The 23,033-nt window shown below is 38.2% G+C and overlaps 2 protein-coding genes across 11 annotated transcripts in view; one reads left to right on the forward strand and one right to left on the reverse strand.

Annotated features, from left to right (window-relative positions):
* NAA35 (N-alpha-acetyltransferase 35, NatC auxiliary subunit) overlaps window positions 1-11,817 on the forward strand; it is an 88,077-nt gene extending 76,260 nt beyond the window's left edge. For 6 of the 7 annotated variants that reach the window (XM_005210379.5, XM_005210380.5, XM_059888975.1 and 3 more), the window contains 6 exons: window positions 5,325-5,461; window positions 6,452-6,519; window positions 7,357-7,497; window positions 7,894-8,016; window positions 10,544-10,624; window positions 11,417-11,810. In XM_005210379.5, coding sequence (XP_005210436.2) covers window positions 5,325-5,461; window positions 6,452-6,519; window positions 7,357-7,497; window positions 7,894-8,016; window positions 10,544-10,624; window positions 11,417-11,476 — 610 coding nt within the window. In that variant the 3' untranslated portion in view covers window positions 11,477-11,810. Of the gene's footprint in view, window positions 1-5,324; window positions 5,462-6,451; window positions 6,520-7,356; window positions 7,498-7,893; window positions 8,017-10,543; window positions 10,625-11,416 lie in introns of all 7 variants that reach the window. The other variant, NM_001193111.1, reaches the window with a different exon arrangement.
* Window positions 11,818-16,868: 5,051 nt separating this feature from the next.
* Window positions 16,869-23,033, reverse strand: part of GOLM1 (golgi membrane protein 1) — a 60,533-nt gene continuing 54,368 nt past the window's right edge. For 3 of the 4 annotated variants that reach the window (XM_005210391.5, XM_005210390.5, XM_010808143.4), the window contains exon 10: window positions 16,869-19,991. In XM_005210391.5, the coding sequence (XP_005210448.3) occupies window positions 19,915-19,991 (77 nt within the window). In that variant the 3' untranslated portion in view covers window positions 16,869-19,914. The remainder of the gene's footprint in view (window positions 19,992-23,033) is intronic. The other variant, NM_001192463.1, reaches the window with a different exon arrangement.

Here is a 23,033-nt window from a genome sequence, read left to right on the forward strand (position 1 = left end):
TGAAGGACAGAGTAGCCTGGTGTGCTGCGTCTCAAAGAGTTGGACACAACTCACCAAATGAACAACAGCAGCATTGAACTTTACTTTTCACCACCCGCACATCCACAACTGAGCATTGTTTCAGCATCAGAAAGTAATTCCAGTGCTGTAAAGAACAATATTGCATAGGAACCAGGAATGTTAGGTCCATGAATTAAAGTAATTGGATGTGGTCATGCAGGAGATGGCAAGAGTGAACATCGACATCTTAGAGATCAGTAAACTAAAATGGATGGGAATGGATGAGTTTAATTCAGAGGACCATTATATCTACTACTATGGGCAAGAACCCCTTGGAAGAATTGGAGTAGCCCTCACAGTCAATAAAAGAGTCCAAAATAGAGTACTTGGGTGCAGTCTCAAAAATGACAGGATGATTTCAGTTCATTTCCAAGGCAAACCATTCAGCATCACAGTAATCCAAGTCTATGCCCCAACCACTAATGCCAAAGAAGCTAAAATTGAACAATTCTATAAAAACCTACAAGACCTTGTAGAACTAATTCCATTATAGATAGATAAATGTCCTTTTCATATAGGACATTGGAATGCAACAGTAGGAAGTCGAGATAACTGGAGTAAGAGGCAGTTTTGGCTTTGGAGTACAAATGAAGCAGGGCAAAGGCTAACAGTTTTGTCAAGAGAACACGCTGCTCATAGGAAACACCCTCTTCCAACAACACAAGAGATACACATGAACATCACCAGATAGTACTGAAATCAGATTGACTATATTCTTAGCAGCTGAAGATTAGAAAGCTCTATACAGTCAACAAAAACAAGACCTGTAGCTGACTGGGGCGAAGATCATCATGAGCTGCTTATTACAAAATTCAGACTTAAATTGAAGAAAGTAGGGAAAACCACTAGACCATTCAGGTATGACCTGAATTGGTGCTTTATGATTATACAGTGGAGGTAACAAATAGATTCAGGGAATTAGATCTGGTCAACAGAGTGCCTGAAGAACTGTGGATGGTGGTTCATAGCATTGTACAGTAGGTGGTGACCAAAACCATCCCAAAGAAAAAGAAATGTAAGAAGGCAGAGTGATTGTCTGAGGATACTACAAATAGCTGAGGAAAGAAGAGAAGTGAAAAGCAAAAGAGAAAGACATACCCAGATGAATACAAATTTCCAGAGAGTAGCAAGGAGAGATAAGAAAGCCTTCCTAAGTGACCAATGCAAAGAAATAAAGGAAAACAATAGAGTGGAAAAGATTAGGGATCTTTTCAAGAAAATTGGAGATATCAAGGGGACGTTTCATGCAAAGATGGGCATAGTAAAGGTCAGACACAGTAAGTAACTTAACAGAAGCAGAAGACACTAAGAGGTGGCAAGAATATATGGAAGAACTATACCAAAAAAGATCTTAATGACCTAGATAAGCATGATAATGTGGTCACTCACCTAGAGCCAGATATCCTGGACTGTGAAATCACGTGGGCCTTAGGAAGCATTACTACAAACAAAGCTGCTGGAGGTAATAAAATTCCAGATAATCTTTTTAAAATTCTAAAAGATATTGCTGTTCAAGTGCCTCATTCAGTGTTAGCAAATTTGGAAAGCTTAGCAGTGGCCAAAGGACTAGAAAAGAATTGTTCTTTCAATCCCAAAGAAGGGCAATGCCAGAGAACGTTCAGACTACCATACAATTGCACTCATTTCACATGCTAGCAAGATGATGCTCAAATCCTTCAAGCCAGGCTTCAGCAGTACCTGAACTGAGAACTTTGAATGTACAAGCTAGATTTTGAAGAGGTAGCAGCACCAAAGACCAAATTGCCAAGATTCGTTGGGTGATGGAAAAAGCAAAGGAATTCCAGAAAAACAACTACTCTGCTTCATTCATTATGCTAAAGCCTTTGATTGTGTGAATCACAACAAACTGGAAAATTCTTAAACAGGCGGGACTACCAGACTACCTTACCTGTCTCCTGAGAACCCCGTATGCAGTCAAAAAGCAACAATTAGAACCAGACAAGGAACAATGGACTGATTCAAAATTGGAAAAGGAGAATGTCAAGACTGTATACTGTCACCCTGCTATAATTTATATGCAGAGTGAATCAAGTGAAATGCCAGGCTGGATGAATCACAAGCTGGAATTAAGATTGCTGGGAGAAGTGTCTGCAGATGATACCACTCTAATGGCAAAAAGTGAAGAGGAACTAAGGAGCCTCTTGATGAAGGTGAAAAAGGAGAGTGAAAAAGCTGCCTTAAAACTCAACATTCAAAAAACGAAGATCATGGCATCTGGTCCTGTTACTTCATGGCTAAAGAAGGGGAAAACGTGAAAACAGGGACAGATTTTATTTTCCTGGGCTCCAGACTCAACTGAGGATGGTGACTGCAGCCATGAAATTTGAAGATGCTTTCTCCTTGGAAGGAAAGCTACGACAAACCTAGACAACATATTAAATAGCAGAGACATCACTTTGCCAACAAAGTCCGTATAGTCAAAGCTATGGTTTTTCCAGTAGTCACATATGAATCTCAGAGTTGGACATCCATAAAGAACGCAGATCACAAGTGAACGATGCTGGGAAAGACTCTTGAGAATCCCTTGGACTGCAAGGAGATAAATCCAGTCAATCCTAAAGGAAATCAACCTGGAATATTTAGTGGAAGGATTGATACTGAAACTGAAGCTTCAGTATTTTGGCCACTTGATGCCAAGAGCTGACTCATTGGAAAGACCCTGATGCTGGGAAAGATGGAGAGCAGGAGGAAAAAGAGGTGATGGAGGATGACATGGTTAGATAGCATCACTGACTCAATGGACAGGTGTTTAAGCAAACTGTGGGAGATAGTGAAGGACAGGGAAGGAAGCCTGGTGTGCTGTAGTCCATAGGGTCACACAGAGTCAGACATGACTTAGCGGCTGAACAGCATAACCATTAAGATGGTTTTGTTGTCATGGTTGCTAAGGCTCTTAGCAGGTAATTCTTGGTTATGAAAATGAATTGGAGCATCAATGTAGTTACGTGAGAAAAATATTATTTTGTATATTTTCCAACATTTATGTAGGTAACAGCTCTTACCAACAGGTGTTATAGCTACTTAGGATTTTTTTTTTCCATTAATTCATATTGGACACTCCTGTTCAAATAAGGCATTTTGTAGAGGATTGTGCTCAAGTTTTGTTGTTTGAGGCAGCTGATTGGAAGCTTTTGTGCTCTTGATTGCTCAGAATACAATTTTTATATGCTCTTTGACACAAAGAATTGGCAGATGAATTATATTCAGATAAATACTTGAATAAAATTTACCTGTATATTTGAACAGATTCATTTCTTGCTAACAAAAGAAATTTTATTTCTGCTTGTAAGTATCCTGGTCTACTTTGATGTTAGTTTTAACTTTTGTTTAATTTTAGTATTACAGATTGGGCTCCAGCATTTTTATAAAATATATATTGTTGATCTTTCTGAATGTGATCCCTAAAGCATGTGGACCCTAAAAATCAGTTTAAAAAAAAAATAATTCTTAAATTTAGCATGCATCATAATCACTCGGAAAGCAACTTGTTGGGCTGTGTTCTGGCGTTCCTGGTTTAGTAGGCCTAGGGTAGGGACCCCACCCCACCCCCCGCCAAGTCATTCGCATTTATAACTGCTTTGCTGGTGAGACTGCTGCTGGTCCTGAGATCACAGTTGAGAACTGGTATAGAATATTAGCTCTTTGACTCTCTTTAGATAAAATTGTAGATTAATTTTGATAAAGCAGTTAGTAAAAAGCTTGTTGATAGATCTGATAAATGAAAGGCCTGAATTATGCCAGCTCTCCCCTTTACTCATCTGTCCTTGGGTTAGGTAGTCAGAAGGTAGAAGGGAGCATTAGTTCTCTATAGAAATCATCTCTTTGAGTTAAGGTAGGTTACAAATCCTCATTTTATAGTGTGATGGGGGAAAAATTCATTTTTATTTTTTACAAGGATTTTATAATAAGTGCTTTTCTTAAATTCATTGCCAGGAATTCTTTTCTCTCCACATAAAACATACTTTTTCTAATCAGATAGAATTGTACTTTCTATATACTTTTTCTACTCAGATTTCTTGGTTTGCTTTAGGTGCCAGGAGGCATAGTGCTCAGTTTAGCATTAAAATAAAGTGCCTAAGTCATTCCAGGTGTATCTTTTCATTTGTTTTGCTTTTTTTTTTCTGGCTGTGCTATATGACTTGCGGAATTTTAGTTCCCTCACCAGGGATTGAACACGGGCCATGCAGTAAAAGCACCCAAGTCCTAACCACCAGACTGCCAGGGAGTTCTCTTCCTTTGCTTTAAAATGTTCTTTTTTAACATGTTTTAATAGTATAACCTGCCTTCTAACTGTTTGAGAAATTTTCAGAATGTGTCATACCAACTTGATCGTGAAATTTCTTACAAATCTTTGATTTTCATTTAATATAGTAGTGGTCCTTAATTTTATTCAAGGAATATATATTTATATCCTAGATTTGAACTATTTTTCTGGCCTAAGAGAAAGTATTATTTGCCATTTTAAACTTACAAGAATTTAGTACCTGGTGAGATAAATCTGTCTCACATTTCTTTATTGAATAAACTCAAGTAAATTATATGCTTGCATGTTTTTAATGTTTTAGAATCATTCTGTCTAATGCATGTAATTTTTGTTCTGTATTTGTTTCCTTTTGTAATTAATAAGAAAATAAGAAATTCCTTAATGGGTTTAGGTGAAATGTGACCTATATTGATACAGTAAAAACAATTTGCTGGACATTGATTTGATTTACTGATACATGCAATTACCAAGAAGTCTTTTTTAATTAAAGTATAGTTGATTTACAGTATTGTGTTAGTTTCAAGTGTATAGCATAATGATTCAGTACTTTTGCAGATTATATTTAATTATAGGTCATTACATGATAATAAGTGTAATTCCCTGTGCTATACAGTAAATCCTTGTTGGTTATTTTATGTATAGTAGTTTGTATCTGTTATCCTATACCCCTGATTTGTATCCCCTCCAGAAATCTTTTGAAAAGTTGTAAAACTCATATCATTGTAGTATATTTTCCATATTGTGTGGCGACAAGAAGATTTCCATATTGTATGGCAACAGGATAGGGAAAATTAATTATTTGTAATGGTCATTTTTTAAAGATCTAACCTATCAATTATCTATTTGAATAATCTTGTTTTAAAACAAAAAACTTTTAAAACATTATTTAAAAAAATATCTCTTTATTAGTACTAGTGCATGTGTTGACCAGGCTCTCATTTAGACATGTATCATTAACTAACATTTTCTTTCCATTAAGGTATCTCTCTGAATTTCTTTATGCCTGGTTGATGTCGACATTAAGTCGTGCCGATGGCTCTCAGATGGCAGAGGAAAGGATAATGGAAGAGCAGCAGAAAGGCCGTAGTAGTAAAAAAACAAAAAAAAAGAAGAAAGGTGATGGGAATTATTTTTAAACTTAAGAAATAAGTAACACTGGAATGTACTTTAATTTCATCAAATAATGGATGAATTAGTCATTATATTTTTATTTTCACCATCTTCTCTTCCCCGGTGGCTCAGCTGGTAAAGAATCCGCCTGCAGTGCGGAAGACCTGGGTTCAATCCCTGGGTTGGAAAGATCTCCTGGAGAAGGGAATGGCCACCCATTTCAGTATTCTGGCCGGGAATTCTATGGACAGAAGAGCCTGGCAGGCTACAATCAATGGGGTCTCAGAGTCAGACACAGCTGAGCAAATTTCACTCACTCACTCACTCACTCATCTTCTCTTCAGAAGATACTGGGGTAGAACCTGAGTCACAGTATTAGTGGTAGAATCCTTTTGGTGTCTTTCCTTGCTTTTCTTTTACTTCTTTCCTATGTCATGTGTCAAAAGACAAGAAGTAGTAACCACATGGAATAAGATGAGGAACAAGACAGCAGGAGACTTGTGATACTCTCTTGACAGAAGGCTGACAGCTCAGGAAGGAAGGAAATCTGGAGTGGTGCTATTAACAGTCAAACAAAAAGATGATCATACACTGCCCAAGGACCATGAGAAGAAAGAAATGTTTCCAGGGGACTACCCTATTAATCACTCATGGGCCGGCACAGATAGACTACAGTCATTACAAAATAGTGCTTTGTGTTCCCTTCAGATTCAAATTGAGTGTGGGTCATTAAATGACTGTACTCATGGCTTTCCTGTAATAAGAAATTGTCTCTGTATTGTGACTTGAGAAATCTTACAGTTTGGGGAACCCAATTACTGTCTAACCTTAGCTCTATTTTATTATTTGTAGATTTGAGCCGTAAAATTTAGCCTGTGGGAACAAACTTTTTAATATTTTAATTTGGTAAACAAGATAGAATTAATTTAGATTTCTTCTGCAATAATGCAAGAGGAGGAGGGAAAAGAATTTGGATAATTTTCTTTCTAATTATAGTTCGCCCATTGAGCCGAGAGATCACAATGAGCCAGGCATATCAGAACATGTGTGCTGGAATGTTTAAAGTAAGTTGCTACATTGCTATTTTATTATTAAACTAAAATGAACTCTCCTGTGATTCTAGGTTCTAATTTAACCTTCATTTTTACTGTCTGCTTAAAAATGACCTTTTATCCAAGTCCAGTGGTTTTATTAATTTAACAAATACTGAACATTTGTCATATGTCAGATGTCTTGTACTAGGTGCATTGCGAGATACCAAGTCTAATCTGATGTGATCCTTGTCTCAAGTGCCTAGTTAATGTTAGACCAGATGACATATATGTGGCATAGATACTAAGAGAGGGAAGCGTTTACTTCTGATTGATGATCAGAAAAGGTTTCTTGGAAGAGATGGGTTCCAGAGTTTTTTAGAAGTATGTTAGTTAGGAAAGGGGCAAGCTCCATAATGAAAGGCTTAATTTAAGCAAAGCAGACATTTTCAGGAGATAGTAAGTCGAGGAAACATACTAAAATACATAAAATAGAACATGGAATTCTGTTTGGAAAACAGGATCAGTGCTTTTCTTATAGAGATGATATATTACTTTTTCTTCAGGAGCTTTTACTTGAAGTTTTCAAAGCTGTTACAAGAGCCTTAAGAAGAATATGCATGTGGTACAATTTCACTGGGGAAATTAAAATATTAGACACTGGAACATGAACATTTTTCATATAAAAGATGGTGCAGAATATAAAAATGAATATTAAAGCTAGTTTTTTCTCTTCCTGTTTTTGATTTCTGGGCCTTGTTTTGATTAACTGTGTATAAATAGCTGTTTTTTATTTTCTGCTCTCTGTTAATGAAGATGTTCACATTTTCATACTGTTATCATCTTTCTCTCTCTCTCTTTGTACTGTAGACCATGGTAGCTTTTGACATGGATGGCAAAGTACGAAAACCCAAGTTTGAGCTTGATAGTGAACAAGTTCGATATGAGCACAGATTTGCTCCATTCAACAGTGTAATGACACCACCACCAGTGCACTATCTGCAGTTCAAGGTGAACCTGCTGCTTAGAATAATCGCAAAATATTTAGTCTTAGACCCTCTTGGAGATGTGCTATTTGTACCTAGCCATTTTGCTGAAATAGTCAAGTGAAACTGTTATTGGACCAGTGAGATAAAGGGATGAAATAGCAGTTTTAAATAGTATGAATATTATTTGACTTTGTTGGGTATACTCATCATATTAACAGTTATTTAAATATGAGAATAATATGAAGTATGGTATATAAAGGTTAAAAACTGAATAGGAAAAAACCAGGACATGCAGAGTGTTTGCATTAGTGTCCATATGTGAATGGATAATCAGTGTAGAATTCTTTAATTTAAAAAGGTATTTTAGAGTTTTTTCACATTAAACATATTTTAAATAATAGTATTTCTTTCTTTTTAGGAAATGTCTGACCTCAATAAATATAGCCCTCCTCCTCAGTCTCCAGAACTGTATGTGGCAGCTAGTAAGCACTTTCAGCAGGCAAAAATGATACTGGAAAATATCCCAAACCCAGACCATGAGGTAAAACTGCAGTCACGGTTATTCTACAGGAAGTTTGTCAGGAAGTACATCACTTACTACTGGATAACAGTTTAATTATAAAATGAACTTACAGTATTAATAAATGAAGACTGTCATGTTTCTGCTAAGGATTTCAGTCACTTTGCTAACCTAACCTTGTCAGACTTAAAATTATATGATAAAAGAAGTGATACAAATATCTCCTTTGTGTAAATTTAGAAATCAGTGCAAAGAGAAATTAAGACTTAGAACCATAAAGCTGAAAGAATAGAAATAAGACCCAGATTGATCTACAGCTCAGTAATGTTAACATTAAATTTAAAAAATTTTATAGTTTATTAAAATATAATTATATAAATCTTAAATCTAAAAAATGATCTGGTCAGTTATCACAGGAAGTAAAAACAACCTTATTCTATTTGACCATTTAAAATAAAGCCTATTGTTTTGAAGACTATTTTGAGTATCATTCTACAGAGCTTAGAACTTGCAAAATACAAAATATTGTTTCAGCCTCTTATGAGTTTCATTAATTTACTATATAGCCTAATTTTATTGAAATGTATTTATTCTGTAAATGAGAGTTACCTGTAACACACTGACCATTTTGGGGGGTATATCTTGATACAGCCTCCATGAAAGGTATTTTAGCAATCTGTCGAAAATCACAGGTGCCTAGTCCCCGAAATTCTGCTTCTTGGGATTTACCTTACAGATACTTGTGTACATGTGGGAAGTGATGAATATACAGATATTGTCGAGTGTGTACTGTCCTAAGTAGTCTGGTATATTCTAGCAGGGGGCGGGGCAGGGAACAGAAATCTGGACCTTTCTATGGGAGGTGGGGGGGGCAGGCAGTAAAATAGTCTATTAGAAGATCAGAAGTACTATGAAGAAAAACCTTAAAAGAGATTTTTCTTCTGAGAATAGAGATAGTGAATGCTCCCGGAGGTATAGTGGAAGGGATTAGACATTTTTAAATAAGTTGGCCTCTGAGCAAATCTTGGAAGAAGGTAGAGAAGCAAGTCATATGACCACCCAGGAATGGTGCCTTCTAGGCAGAGGGATCCATACGTGTAAAGGTATGTAAAGGAGTGTGCCTGGAGTATTTGAATAACAGCCCACGGCTGTGTGCTGGAGTGAGGTGAACACAGGGTTGAGCTGTTGGAGAGTTTTAATGTGACCAGATCTGACTTTTGTTCTAAAGGATCACCATGCTGGCCACTGTGTTGGTAAAATAGACTGGTGAAACCAAGGATAGAATCCAGAGCCAGTTAGAGGCCATGGCTGTGATCCAGGTGAAAGATGGTAGTGTCAGTGGACCAGAAGTGATTGCATTTTAAGGTCTAGCCAGTGGGATTGACTGATGGATTGGAGGTGGAGTTAAGAGAAAAATAGGAGTCAAGGGTGGTTTTGAGGTTTTTGGCCTGAGCACCATCTGTTTGGATTGAGTTGTAAGGGGAAGACTGTGGATGGAACTCGTTGGGAGGCAGGGCTGGGAAGGTCAGGAGCTCAGTTTTGAACATGGCTTTTGGATGCCCAAATGGAGTAGTTATGTAGGTGAGTGGGTATGTGATATGGAGCTGAGGGGCAGCAGTTCCTGAACTTGAGGTGATGTGTCAAGTGAGGTCAGTAAGAAGCAGGCAATTTTTTTTTTCTTCAAGTTGCCCATTACTCCCTCTTAAAGAGAAGTGAGTATTCCATTCCATTGTTTCATATTTTCAGGTGAAACGTTTTGGACAAATGGTTGTCAGAAATACCAGTTAAAGGACACTTTCTGCCTGCTAGGCGTGAGTTTCAGTTCATAATACGTGTTAACTCAGTCCTCACAAATCTTTGTGGGATAGGTAAATTATATCCCCGTTTTTACAAATGAAGGAACTGAGAACAGAGAGGTTAGAAAACTTGCAGAGGTTTCATAGCTGCTGCTGCTAAGTCACTTCAGTCATGTCCGACTCTGTGCGACCCCAGAGACGGCAGCCCACCAGGCTCCCCCGTCCCTGGGATTCTCCAGGCAAGGACACTGGAGTGGGTTGCCATTTCCTCCAATGCATGAAAGTGAAAAGTGAAGTCGCTCAGTCGCGTCCGACTCTTAGCGACCCCATGGACTGCAGCCCACCAGGCTCCTCCGTCCATGGGGTTTTCCAGGCAAGAGTCCTGGAGTGGGGTGCCGTTGCCTTCTCCGGTTTCACAGCTAGTAAGTGGCAAAAGTGGACTTTGAAACTAGACGGCTTAACTCTAGATTCTGTGCCCTGAACATGTTGTACTGTCTTTACAGGACTTCACGATATAATGCTTTTTTGTTTTAATGAAAACAAGATACAGTAGTCCTTTCAAGTTTTCATGATAGTAAACTGGAGTTCTTTGTTACTAAAAGATACATGGTGGTACTCATATTTTGAAATTGCTTTCATTTTAATAAAATACTGACACTTATTTTGTGCCACATTCCTATTGGTATCTATAAGTCAATATATTTTGACTATGAATTTTATGTTTTGATAGCTTAATGTTGTTCATTATTTAGGTCAATAGAATTTTAAAGGTTGCCAAACCCAACTTTGTGGTTATGAAGTTATTGGCAGGAGGACACAAAAAGGAATCCAAGGTAAAATATATTGTTATTCAATTGTTATAAACTTCATTTTTTTTAGTAAGATGAATAAATATTACAAAAAAGTCAGAATGCCCACAAAGATGATTCTAAAAGGGATTCAGTGGCAGAAAATAAATTGGAACTTGCCATTTTGCCTTGAAACTTACAGATTTTGTTGACTTAAAATCTCTAAAGTTTGCTCTGCCCTTCCACCTAAATTACTGAATGATTTGAGGTAACAAAAGAAAATGTGTGAAAACCAATTTATGGGAGTTATTTAAAAAGTCATCCACTTTTAGAAAAGTGAATGCTTCAATAAATAAATACTTTAATGGCTCGGGAGATGGAAGATTTTGTAAGCCTCCCTTGGTTGGTGTTTCATTGGTGCTGTATCAACATTCGGTGCAGAAGTAAGAGGCCAACCATTGAGCCATTTCTGGTGGCATCTGTCCATTATATAATACATACCTCTATTTGTTTGCTCCCACTGCTTTTCTGTTATCCCTCTTTCTTACCGCCTCTGCTTTACCAGTGACTCATTTCATTGCTCAGAAGTAGCAGCTACCATAGGACTAAAAGAACGCACTGACCCATGACCTTTTCCTGTAATTTAAGTCTGTTTTCATTAAGTATTCTCTAAAAATAGAAAACCATTGGTCAGCATGTTTTCTAATCACCTTCACAGATGCAGAGATAAGCTAAATCATTTTCTGTTCCTTGTTTCTAAAAACACAAGAGTCTAAAATTAAAAGTCTTTGTTTACTGTCTAAATATGTATAAGATACATTGACTTTGTTTTCACAGGTTCCTCCTGAATTTGATTTCTCTGCTCACAAATATTTTCCTGTTGTGAAACTTGTTTGAGAGAAAGACTGAAAAGGTGACCAAAAGGGTGGAGTCTACTTTCAGATTCTGTTCTTAGAGGATCTATCCGTCAGTCTTACCATATAACGTGAAGTGAAATGGATTTCTTGGATAACAACCCATTATAAGGAATACTTTTAATTTGATAGCCTTATATGACGTGAATGAAAACTGCTGTTTTAAAGTGGTTTATTATGTTCCATGGATGAAACTAGTCTTATCGAATGCATTGATGAATGTTATTTGGTTTTATTACAGATTTAATCATAAATCATTTTTTATGAGTGAAAATAGTGTTTGTAAAGGTTAATAAATTTCTTGACAAAAAAATGCACTATTGGAGATGAAAAATAGCACTTTGTGGATACGTGCTAAGAATTGAAGGTGTTTACTCTTAATATTTGAGCAGTTCAAACAAAAGTTTAAAATCAAGGGATTTAGTAAACACTCACATGGGATTTGGGCTAAATACACTTAAGGGAGGTTTGGGGGGACCTCCTAGCTATATAGGGATACTAAGTCACGCAGGGATTGTGATTTTGTGTGTCACAGTATCTTAAACTATATACCAGCATTTTTTTTTGTCAGAATTTTTTTTAATCCTTTTAACTGTTACTTTTGGCACTTTTTTAAAAAAGATTACACATCATGTTTGCTAGTGATATTATAGGGTTAGGTTTAAACATGACATGCTGCTTTTTATTACCACTTACTTAGTTTAACCCATGAAACATTTTCAAGTGGGGCCTTCCCAGCATCCTCTGGCTCTGCAGATTGACTTAAATTCACCTGTACCTGTAAGTGTCCAGTGCCAGTGGCCCCAGCCTTCTTCCTTTGCTGCTCATTCCGCCCCCATCTGCTCTGCTGTTCTGTGCCATATTGCTGTGATCTCTGGGGGCCTTTCCTTTGGTCCTACTATTAACAAGACAGTATTGTTAGCAGGAGTTACACTGAGCCTTTGGCTTGGCTTAAAACCAGCAAGTGTTTTGTATTTCCTTTATGGTTAAAAGGGTTCTGAGTTTCAAGTATCTGAATTCTTATTTGACACCTTTCTTGCAGATGTCTTATTGAAACTTTATTTCTGGAAATATCTTAAAGCAGCTAACCTGCATAAATCTTGCTTACTATAGTAGAGCCGACGACTGTAGAGTAAGAATATTCGTGACTCCTCTCTTCTCAGCTCCTGAAGCAGACAGGCTCTCTTTTACCAAGAGTGGTGATAAACGTGTTATCCAGGAACAGCCAGTAGACATTGAAATCTCAGAATCCAGAAGTCTTTAAAAAAAAACAGTAGTCTGTACAAAAGAAATGAGCTATAAAGAGATAAAGAATATATCTGTTGCCTTCTATTTGGATAGTTTTCTGAGAAAGAAAACAGTTTCTGGCTGGTAATTTCTGATTACTTTAAACAAGAAAAATGGTAGACAGGCAACAGAAGAAAGAATTCAAAACGCAAAGAGGCTAAATGAGGCAGCAACATCTGGCAGACAGCCAAGAGCCTGAGGTGAGCTATAAGAATGTGGATCAGTGCCAACAGGAACCATGGATTAAGAGGGTGTGCTGGCATTTTTAAACTGATGTCTAATTAGGTCATCTGAAAATGTACATATAGGTTATTGAGCAAGGGTTCTGCCTAATTAAGAGTACCTAAGGCTGTTTTTTCAGGAGTGGCTCTTCTCCCTAAGAGCAAAGAGTGTTCCTAAGTTTCAGCTGCAGGTTTCTAATCAGAAAAGCTGAAAGTTGCCTTTTTTCGAACTTTTTGGAAATCTATGTACCATACAAGGTGCAAAAAAAAAAAAAAAATGATGGGGGAAATAAGACTGCCTCTCCTCTCACAGATCTAACAACCATAAGAATGCAGAAAAACCAACAAGTCTTTATCATGCTCTAGGGAAAATGCAGTGTGCTGGTGGAGGAGACCCACCTCACATGATTTATGGAGAAAGTCACCATCTCATCCAGGTCCCAAAGGTTAACGATGGGCACTAGCTGAGTCCCTTGACGGGGACACAGATGGGCACAGGCCTGTGGTGAGAAGGTGGCAGTTGACTAAAGTATAGGAGCAGGATAAGGAACTAGAGAGGAGCTGGAAGTAAGGGGAGACTGTTGACTGATGTTGGTGGATACTGCTGGAACATTTGAATCAGGTAAACAGCAGGATCAAATCAGATCCGCTTGCTCATGATTACTGGTTCAAAAAGCTGTAGGCAGGGAAGCTTGTGAGGTGAGAAGAAATGACGGTTGGTCTTAAGGTAGTGGCAGAGGGAAGAGATGAATGGAATCAAAAGATAAGAGGTACAGGACTTGGGTGAGTTTGTGGAATCAAGGGTGATGATTCATAGGTTTTAGGGCTTTGCAACTAGATGGGTGTGGTGCTGTTTGCTTATATAGGCAAAACAGGAGACAAGGTTCAGGGATAAAGTTTGTTTTAGATGTTAAGATGTCGTTTTTTCTTTCGGGCGGTGCAGCTTGCAAGGTCATAGTTCCCTGACAGGGGATTAAACTCAGGCCCCTGGCAGTGGAAGTATGGAATCCTAACCACAGGACCACCAGAAAATGCCTTCTTGAGCTGTCTTTGAAAAACATCCTAGTGCAAGTGGCGAGTAGTTTGGTGTGGAGCTGAAAGCAGCATTCTTGGGTAGACATGAACTGAAGACTAAGTGGCTGCAGAAATGAACTGTAAACTGAGGCCTGCACTGGGGGCTGCCGGAGAAGGCAATGACACCCCACTCCAGTATTCCTGCCTGGAAAATCCCACGGATGGAGGAGCCTGGTGGGCTGCCATCCATGGGGTCGCACAGAGTCGGACACGACTGAAGCGACTTAGTAGCAGCAGCAGCTGGGGGTTGCAATTGCTCAGGGAACATGTAGAAGAGAAGAGTCTGAGATTGGTCCCAAGAAGAGTCAGGATAACCAAATTCTAAGAGTGGACCAGGGCAGAGGTGGGAGAAAGGAGCAGGTAGGAGATGAAAGAAAAGTGAGCGCCTTAAAATCATGCCACGCCACCCTCTGACCAAGTTTCTGTCACTCGTTTCGTAAGACTCTGGCCTTCTAAGAAGTCACCTTAATTACTGGTCAAAAAAGCCACCCGTTTAGAAAAGTGTAGGAGAGTTTTTCTCTGGCCATGAAAAGATTTAGCCAGAAAATAGGCAATGCAGGGCCACATACAGCTAATAGGCCTAAGATAAGGACCAAAATGGGCCCACTGGATCTGACAGGTTGCTGGCAACAATAGTAAGAACCTTCTTGAAGAGGTAGGGCAGAATCAGTACATTGAAGTGTTAGTGAGTGGGGTGTGAAATAATGGAATCATTCTTTAGAACTGATTTCTCCACATTTATCCTTACCCCACCCTGTTCTTGGAGGAGCTGGTATGATCATAAAAGATCAACTATTCTCTGGTTAATGATAGTCTTCACTAAGTGATACCTGGTTTGGCCACTTCATTTCTGCCCTGTCCCTGGGCGCCTCAAGCTGCATCTTATTTTGCTTTTCCTCTGACCAGCCAACCTCTTCTCTTGGACAGCTTCTCTTTATCTTTCAAGTTTCTGAAACATTAGATCTTCAGAGAATGCTCCTGTATCTCCTCGTTTAGGCCAAACCATTTAAAAGTGCTTAGCATTTTCAGTTCAGTAGCTCAGTCGTGTCCAATTCTTTGCGACCCCATGAACTGCAGAACGCCAGGCCTCCCTGTCCATCACCAACTCCCGGAGTTTACCCAGACTCATGTCCATTGAGTAGGTGATGCCACCCAACCATCTCATCCTCTGTCATCCCCTTCTCCTGCCCTCAATCTTTCCCAGCATCAGGGTCTTTTCAAATGAGTCAGCTCTTTGCATCAGGTGGCCAAATATTGGAGTTTCAGCTTCAACATCAGTCCTTCCAATGAACACCCAGGGCTGATCTCCTTTAGGATGGACTATTTGGATCTCCTTGCAGTCCAAGGGACTCTGAAGAGTCTCCTCCAACACCACAGTTCAAAAGCATCAATTCCTCGGCTCTCAGCTTTCTTTATAGTCCAACTCTCAAATCCATACATGACCACTGGAAAATTCATAACCCTGACTAGATGGACCTTTGCTGACAAAGTAATCTCTCTGCTTTTTAATATGCTGTCTAGGTTGGTCACAGCTTTTCTTCCACAGAGCAAGCGTCTTTTAATTTCATGGCTGCAATCACCATCTGCAGTGATTTTGGAGCCCCCCAAAATAAAGTCTGTCACTGTTTTCACTGTTTCCCCATCTATTTGCCATGAAGTGATGGGACCGGATGCTATGATCTTAGTTTTCTGAATGTTGAGCTATAAGCCAACTTTTTAGCATTTTCAGTTGTAGTTAATTTTTTTAAATCTTCCCAGCTATAGTATAAACTTGAGAAAAACACCTTCATCTTTTGCAGAACTGTTCACTCAGTTAATGGGATGTGGATCTTTTAAAAATATAAAAGACATCCTGGAGGCAGTTAGTTGGAAAACTGAATGAAGGTTAAAATCAAGGCCTCCAGAGCAGTAGGAAGGCTCAATTTGAGACACTTAATGGTGAGAACACAGGACACTAAGAGTGCCAGGGGAGTTTTGAAGTAGGAACCAGGAGGTGGTAAGTTGGAGTCTGGTAGCCTTGCCCCTAAACAGTTTGTATCAGACGAAGAAACTGGTTGCATTCACTTAGAATTTTTTCTGTAGTCCTCTGCTAACAATGCTTTCTATTCTTTCCATTTAAAAAGAATGTATCAGCTTTTGGAGGACCACATAAAGTTATTATGCAACACTCTGAATTTCTAAACTACTGATAAGGTAAAGATGCAGTATCTGCAACCGTCTGTGTAGAATTCAAACATTTTAGGCCAAACCTTTAAGCCAAGCTTAAAGTAAAGTGTGGTGCTTTGTTTTGATAAGAGATTTGTCATCCGTTGACTTCCAGAATAACTTTTGAAAGAACCCATCTCAAAAAGCCAGAGCAAGGATGTTATAGCAGAATTGTCCTTCACAGGGAAAAAACTGGCAGCTGTAGACTGGTGGTTAAGGTCACAGAATTACTCTTTTAAATGATAATTCAGATGTGAAATAATAATGTGGCTGCTTTTTTGATGTGAGTTAAGACATTCAGGTGAAGGTTTGAGTTCTGGATAAAGGCACACATGTTACATCATACTGAAGTTCCACTGTCACTGTACTACTTTAAGAGAGCCAAATTAGTAAAAACCAAGCTCTAACATCAGGAGCTGCTCCACAAAGACTCTGGCTTACTTCTTAAAGCCTGAGTTTTCATCCTCATTCTTACATGTCTATTAACACTCATTCTAAAAATGCATTTGTCCACCTAAATCTGTTTATGAACGTTCTAAAGGGCAAAACTTCAGTTATATGAAAAATCAGGTTGCCTAGGGCCACATCTCTGATCACTCAGTCTTTATTTGAACTTTAGTCAAATTTACCAAGCACCCCTGGCAATATTAGAATCTCTGTAGGGATATGAAGTGTAAGCCTGTGTCACTCAACTCAGGATTTTTATTCTACTTTAGAACATTTAGTTTTCTTCTAAGGAGTAAGGATTTAAAAAATAAAAAAAAAGCAGGTATTTGTCTCAAGGTCTTGGTTTATAAAAAAAAAAAAGTCATTAAGTTTATATATAGTTTACAAATGAGAATGTTTCAAGTCATGTCTCCTTCCCAGAGATGAGTTTCACAGGCACATCAACAAGCACAGTGCATGGGAAGAGACCTACTTTTGAGAAATCCGTCAGTGTGCACATTACCAGAACCTTACAGATCAGTTAAGAACAGTGGCCTAGTTAGTACCCTTAAGAAAGTGTTGCCCTCTGAGCTGAAATAGAACATAAACATTTAAATACACAAGATAAGCCATTTCCTCAACTTTCTAATACTAATATTTTCAAAATCTAAAATGACAATGTGAACCAAATATTAGTATAACTTAGAATTAATGGAAACTTGTATATTTCAAACTCATTTCAAAGGCAAGTGTTAGTGGGCTGAGTGTCCTATAAACTATCCTTAATCTATAATCATTAATAAAGATTACCATTTCTATTAATGAGTAATTATTGTTATTATTAATAAAGATTACTGTATAATCTTTTAAGCTAAAATACATAATGAGAATAGACCAGTTCCCCCCTGGACCTTAAAAGACTGTGAAATTACAATTCTCTTCCACCATTTCAAGTTCTGTTATGAATAGATAACCACCAATTACCAAATAAAACAATTATGCCAGTTCTCAACTAGTTATTTAATGATACCACATTGACTTAATCAGGGAATGTTTTTTCAAATTCCATCACACAAAGGTATGCTAGGTGCAATGATTATTCATGAAATCTAATCCAAAGCTGCTATGGCAATCTTCATCTGCAGAAAAAAAGATCAAATTAATCATCACTCCTTGTCTACACACCATTTGAGAATATAGAGGAGGGTGTGAATCAAACAGTTTATTAAAAATTGGATTAGCTGCTGCTTTTAGATGAACCCAAAAGACCACATTGTTTGATAATCTATCTGATGCTTATTACACAGGTTTTATTTTTTAAATAAATGGCTGTGGCATCTCTAGATTGTTCCTTGGAATAGTTGATCCCAAGGGAAGCCAACAGGAATAAAGCATGACTGCTTGAAGAAACACCTCAAGTACCTACCTCCCGAATAAACAGCTTTCAGGTGCCTCTGTACAAGGAGATTAAATCATGATTATTTTTTATTTATATCAGCATCTCATTCCACAGAAAGGTTTAATTAATAAGGCAAACAACCATCCTTAATCCACAGTTTACAAGCTGATTCCTTAGGGTTTCACCAGCAGATGAAGGGAAAACTGAAAGCAGTTTTAAAACCTGAACAGAGTTTCATTTCTCAGCAACTCTAGGCACACTGATAAAACATGAGATGAATAAAGGCTAATATGCAAGACATCAACCCTAAGACTGATTAAGACTTAGACACAGAGGGAGGCTGGACAAGGACCTAGATGAGTACCTTATAAAGCTACTTTCACACCCTTCAGTTGCCTTTTCTGGGTGGGCAGTTACAATCTTAATTAGGTAGGAAAATACCACACAGCATTCAAGTTGGCGATCATAACCTGAATGCAGACCAGGCCCCGCCCCTCAGTGGCAGCAGGGGCACCAGGAGTCCGAAGCCAGCTTCGAAGCAGGCACGCTGGCTGGGCCTGGAGAGGCTTCAGAAGTCCTCTGGGCCCCAGTCTCTTCTCTGTTAACAGGGGGTTGTGTCACATGACCTGAAGCCCCTGTATCTCAAGCCCTATGACTCAGAATGCTGATTTAATAAGCATCACCACCCACTTAACCCTGTAGGGAGCCTTTCTAAAGGTCATAATGTGAGTGTGAAGTCTGACAGGAGCCTGTTTATTTGCAAGAACCAACTCAAACCTGATGTCACTATTAAGCAAATTACGATTAGTCATTTTCAAATTAACTTTTGGTTTTTAAATCAGTTTGTGATATGGTCCTTTACCACAAGGTACATGTGTAAACTGAAAAAGACAACTACTGCATTTGACTTTCTAAACTTTCCAAATCTGTATGCTGTGTATCTCCTTCATCATCAAATTTCTCTTCTCTTCTAGCAGTGAAGTAGGCAGTGTCCGCAGCACACCCACCCACAGTGCGGTACTACCTTCTCTGCCACACGTGCCCAAGGTCAGCCCTGCTTTGGCCCGTTGTGTCAGAAGTCTAATCTGCACGTGGCTTTTCTTGGTAATGCTTTGCCCACACATACTAAGCAAGGCAAGTATAGATCACAGGTACTCAAATTACAAGTCACTTGAAAGCATTTTGTACATTAATGACAAGGGTTATTGTACAAGTAGCAGTCTTTTAAAAAATCCTCACAGAAAACACCTCTGTGTTTAGACTTGTTTAACACCGTTGCTCGTGATGTTTATGTTAACAGTCAGTGCTCTAGGCCACTGATTGTCAGAACCAGAAGTGAGCACCGAAGAATAAACCAAAAATCACTCAATGCCGACTGCAGGGCTGGTTCCTGTCTCAGCGCAGCACATGGCGAAGAGAATGACTCCAGAGGGACCTGAAGACAAGGAGCTCTGCGAGTATGGGAGTCCCCTTCACAGCAAAGGTTACACTTCACAACATGAATCCTGCTGTTGTCGTACTTGAAGGAGAACCTGTGTTCTATTTCTGGTGTTGATCTTCTTATGAAATACCTATTAGCCAACAAATTTCAACAATTTTGACATCTCAATATAAACACTTCAAAAATACCTCTAAAACACTGTCTCAAAGACAATCTCATTTTCCTACATTGTAAATACAAACTAAAACTCCACAATAATCATCTTTAGATATTTTACTTAGTACATTATTCACAGTATTCAATCCCTTGTGACTATTATAGTGATCTCTGTTCAATTCTGACACACAAGAATGTGATTCCAGTTTGATTCAGAGTGTGTGATTCCTCTTTTCATGCTGATCAAGTAAATTTATTGTGTCTCCTTTCTGATTTTCAGCGTTAAGAACTAAAAAGGAAAAAGAAAACAAAATGTTCTAGTATTAAGCATTTTGAGAAACCAGCCCAGGCAGGTCCCATTTGACTTAAGTGTCTATAAGAGAGGACTGTCTCCCAGGGTAACATTATAATGTGGAATTTCATTGCTAATCAACGACAAGAGAGCAAAAGAGTCCATTTGTATAGCCAACAAGGTACCATGAACTGTGAAATAGTTTAATGATGTTCTACAAAATAGATGGTATGAAATGTACTCATAGAATTTTTGACATGATCATGACCCTCATGCGCTGCATGAATCTGTTAACTGCACCTGCAGCAGGAAGCACACTGCTTCCTAAAAGCCATTTGCAACTTAGGTTAGCTTTTGTGACTCCAAAGCTCTTCTTTTACAGAATTGATGTCAATATGTGGCTTCCACCCTCTTTATCCTATGACACCCAAAGGATGTAAAAAGACACATCACAAATATAACCTAAACCCAAGATCCTCATTTACAACTATTGCACATCTTAATGATTTTATAAATGACTGTCTTAAGTTCTCTAATAAAGTTGGAACTAATGCCTTTTTCTTCTAATTTCCCTGGAGAAAAGCAGGCTCTGCAACCATCTTGATGACATAATTTTAAAATGACATTTCTTCAACTTAAAATTCTTTTTTTTTTTTTAAATTTTATTTTTAAACTTTACATAATTGTATTAGTTTTGCCAAATATCAAAATGAATCCATCACAGGTATAGCAAAACCATTGCTCTACTTCGCTTACCTCCTCAATTTGAAAGCCTTAGCAGGTACAAGGTCAAATCCTTAGACGGACACCTGGGTGTAAGGGATGAAAGATCCCAAGGCTTCATTGCACAGTCACACATCTAACTTGTATTTGCTTAAAATTCTGACTCCTAACACGTTCATCTTTTGCATTAAAAATAATTAGCTAAAAAGTCTATGAAAATAATTAAAAATGAACTTAAGACTTTCAATTTTAGAAACCCCAAGCAACTCTGCCAATTGTAGTAAGTGACATGCTGGGTAAAATACAAAAGATTTTTTAAGGATGCACTGCTGAATCAAACTCAACTTTCTACCAAACAATCGGCCAAAACACTTTAAAAATTATCAGTGCTATAAGTGATAAAGACAGAGGGTTCCAGGTTAAAAGACACTAAAGAGATATGATGATAAATGCAGTGTATGATCCTGGATTAGATCTTGAATCAGAAAGCGGTTATTAGTTGGACAATTCAAGAAATCTGAATGTCTATAGATAATAGCATCATGTGAATATTAAATGTCTTCATTCTGATAACTGTACTATGGTTACATAAGATGTTAACACTTGGGGTACCTGGATGAAGGTTTGTGGAAATTCTTACTAGTTTTGTTTAAATTATTTCAAAATGAAAAGTGAAAAAAAAATTAATAAAACATTAAAATGCAACAACACTAACAGGAAGATCAAAAATGAAGTGGAAATATTAACAACTGAAGGTAATAAGCATCAATGCCAGCTTTTGTCCTAAGGACTTCTGCTGAAGCCTGAAGACTCCGAGCTCCCCTCACAGCTTCAAAAGGCCCTTAAACATGAGGGCTCCCCTCAAGGTGGGGAGTGAAGAAAGGGATGCCCATATAAACGTGAACCCTGAAGTTTCACATCCTTGACTTAAAGGCAACAGAAAATAAACCTGCAATGAAAAGTCTCGTGTGGACTAGAGCATGCTTAACCACATGAGATGATCGTGCGGGTGTATAATTCAAACTCTCATTTTTCCATGTGATCCCAAAAAACCCTAAAGGTGACAACCTACTTTATTAAAGGAGTTTTGAGTTTGCAGTACCCTCCTTGAGACTGGCAGAGGCAAACAACCTTCTCTCTCTAACTCTCCAATACTTCCCACACAAAGTTCCATGGAAAGTAGTAGTTCACAGTTAAGAGGCACAAAACACACAAGGAAACAAGGTACCGTGAGGACAATCTGCAGAAACAAAATGAAACACCGCAAGTTTTCAGATACTACAACTGGAAGACAAGGCGTATGAAATAATGTTGACAGAGAAATAAAAGATGTCTGAAAACATGAGCAAGGAATAAGGACCCATAAAGAATGGCCAAGTAAAAAGTTTAGAAATTAAAAATAAAACAGAGCAAAGAAGGCATAGACAAAAGAAAAATTTTTGAATTGGAAGATGTTTCTGAGTAAATTATTCTCAACACAGATCAGAGAAGCAGAAATGCAAAATATGAAAAAGAGGACACGAGACATGAATAGATTGAAAAGTTCTAATACACTTCTAATCTGAATTCAAGGAGGAGCCAAAAAGGAAAGAAGCATTATTCAAAAGATGTTGGCTTGAATTTTCCAGAGAAAGTAGACTGGCTAGATTAAAAAAAAAAAAAAAGGCTGCTATACTTAGAACAATGTGGTACACTGTGAATCAAGAGAGAAACCAATAAAACAGAAATAGAAAATCCAAAAATCAGAACCAAGTACATATGAAAATCCATCAACTCACTATGAGATGGTGATTTTAGATAGTGTTGGGCCAGCTGCAAACACCTTTGGAAAAAGAAAACTGGGCCCTTATCTCATGCCCATACACTTGAAAACATTTAAAGTGAGTCAAATGAATCAAGAGATGTTAAGTGTAAGTTATGAAAGTAGAGGATTCTGGAAAGATGGCAGAAACAGTGGCACAGTTTTTGAACCTCTCAGAATCCTTACATAAACCAACTACTAAATTTAAAAACTCAAAAACTAGAGACCATTTACAGCAAAACTAGCTGAGCAGGAGTCCTGCAGACCCCAAAATACAAGCAGTCAAAAATAATCCATGGACAGCAAACCATACACTCGCAGAGTCTGGAAAGAAAACAGAGGGAAGCAATGGAGCTTCTGATGGACCCGGGAACAACAGAAATCCTAACAACCAACAGGTTACAGCAGAAAGCACCTGGGCCAGTGAGAGAGCTGCAGCTGGAAGGGGCAGTCCTGCTACTCCCACAGCAGGTGACCACGGAGTGCCCATGGAAGACGAAGGAGCTGGTGGAGGT

This window comes from Bos taurus, chromosome 8 (genome assembly GCF_002263795.3).
Source record: "Bos taurus isolate L1 Dominette 01449 registration number 42190680 breed Hereford chromosome 8, ARS-UCD2.0, whole genome shotgun sequence".
NCBI classification, from domain to species: Eukaryota; Metazoa; Chordata; class Mammalia; order Artiodactyla; family Bovidae; genus Bos; species Bos taurus.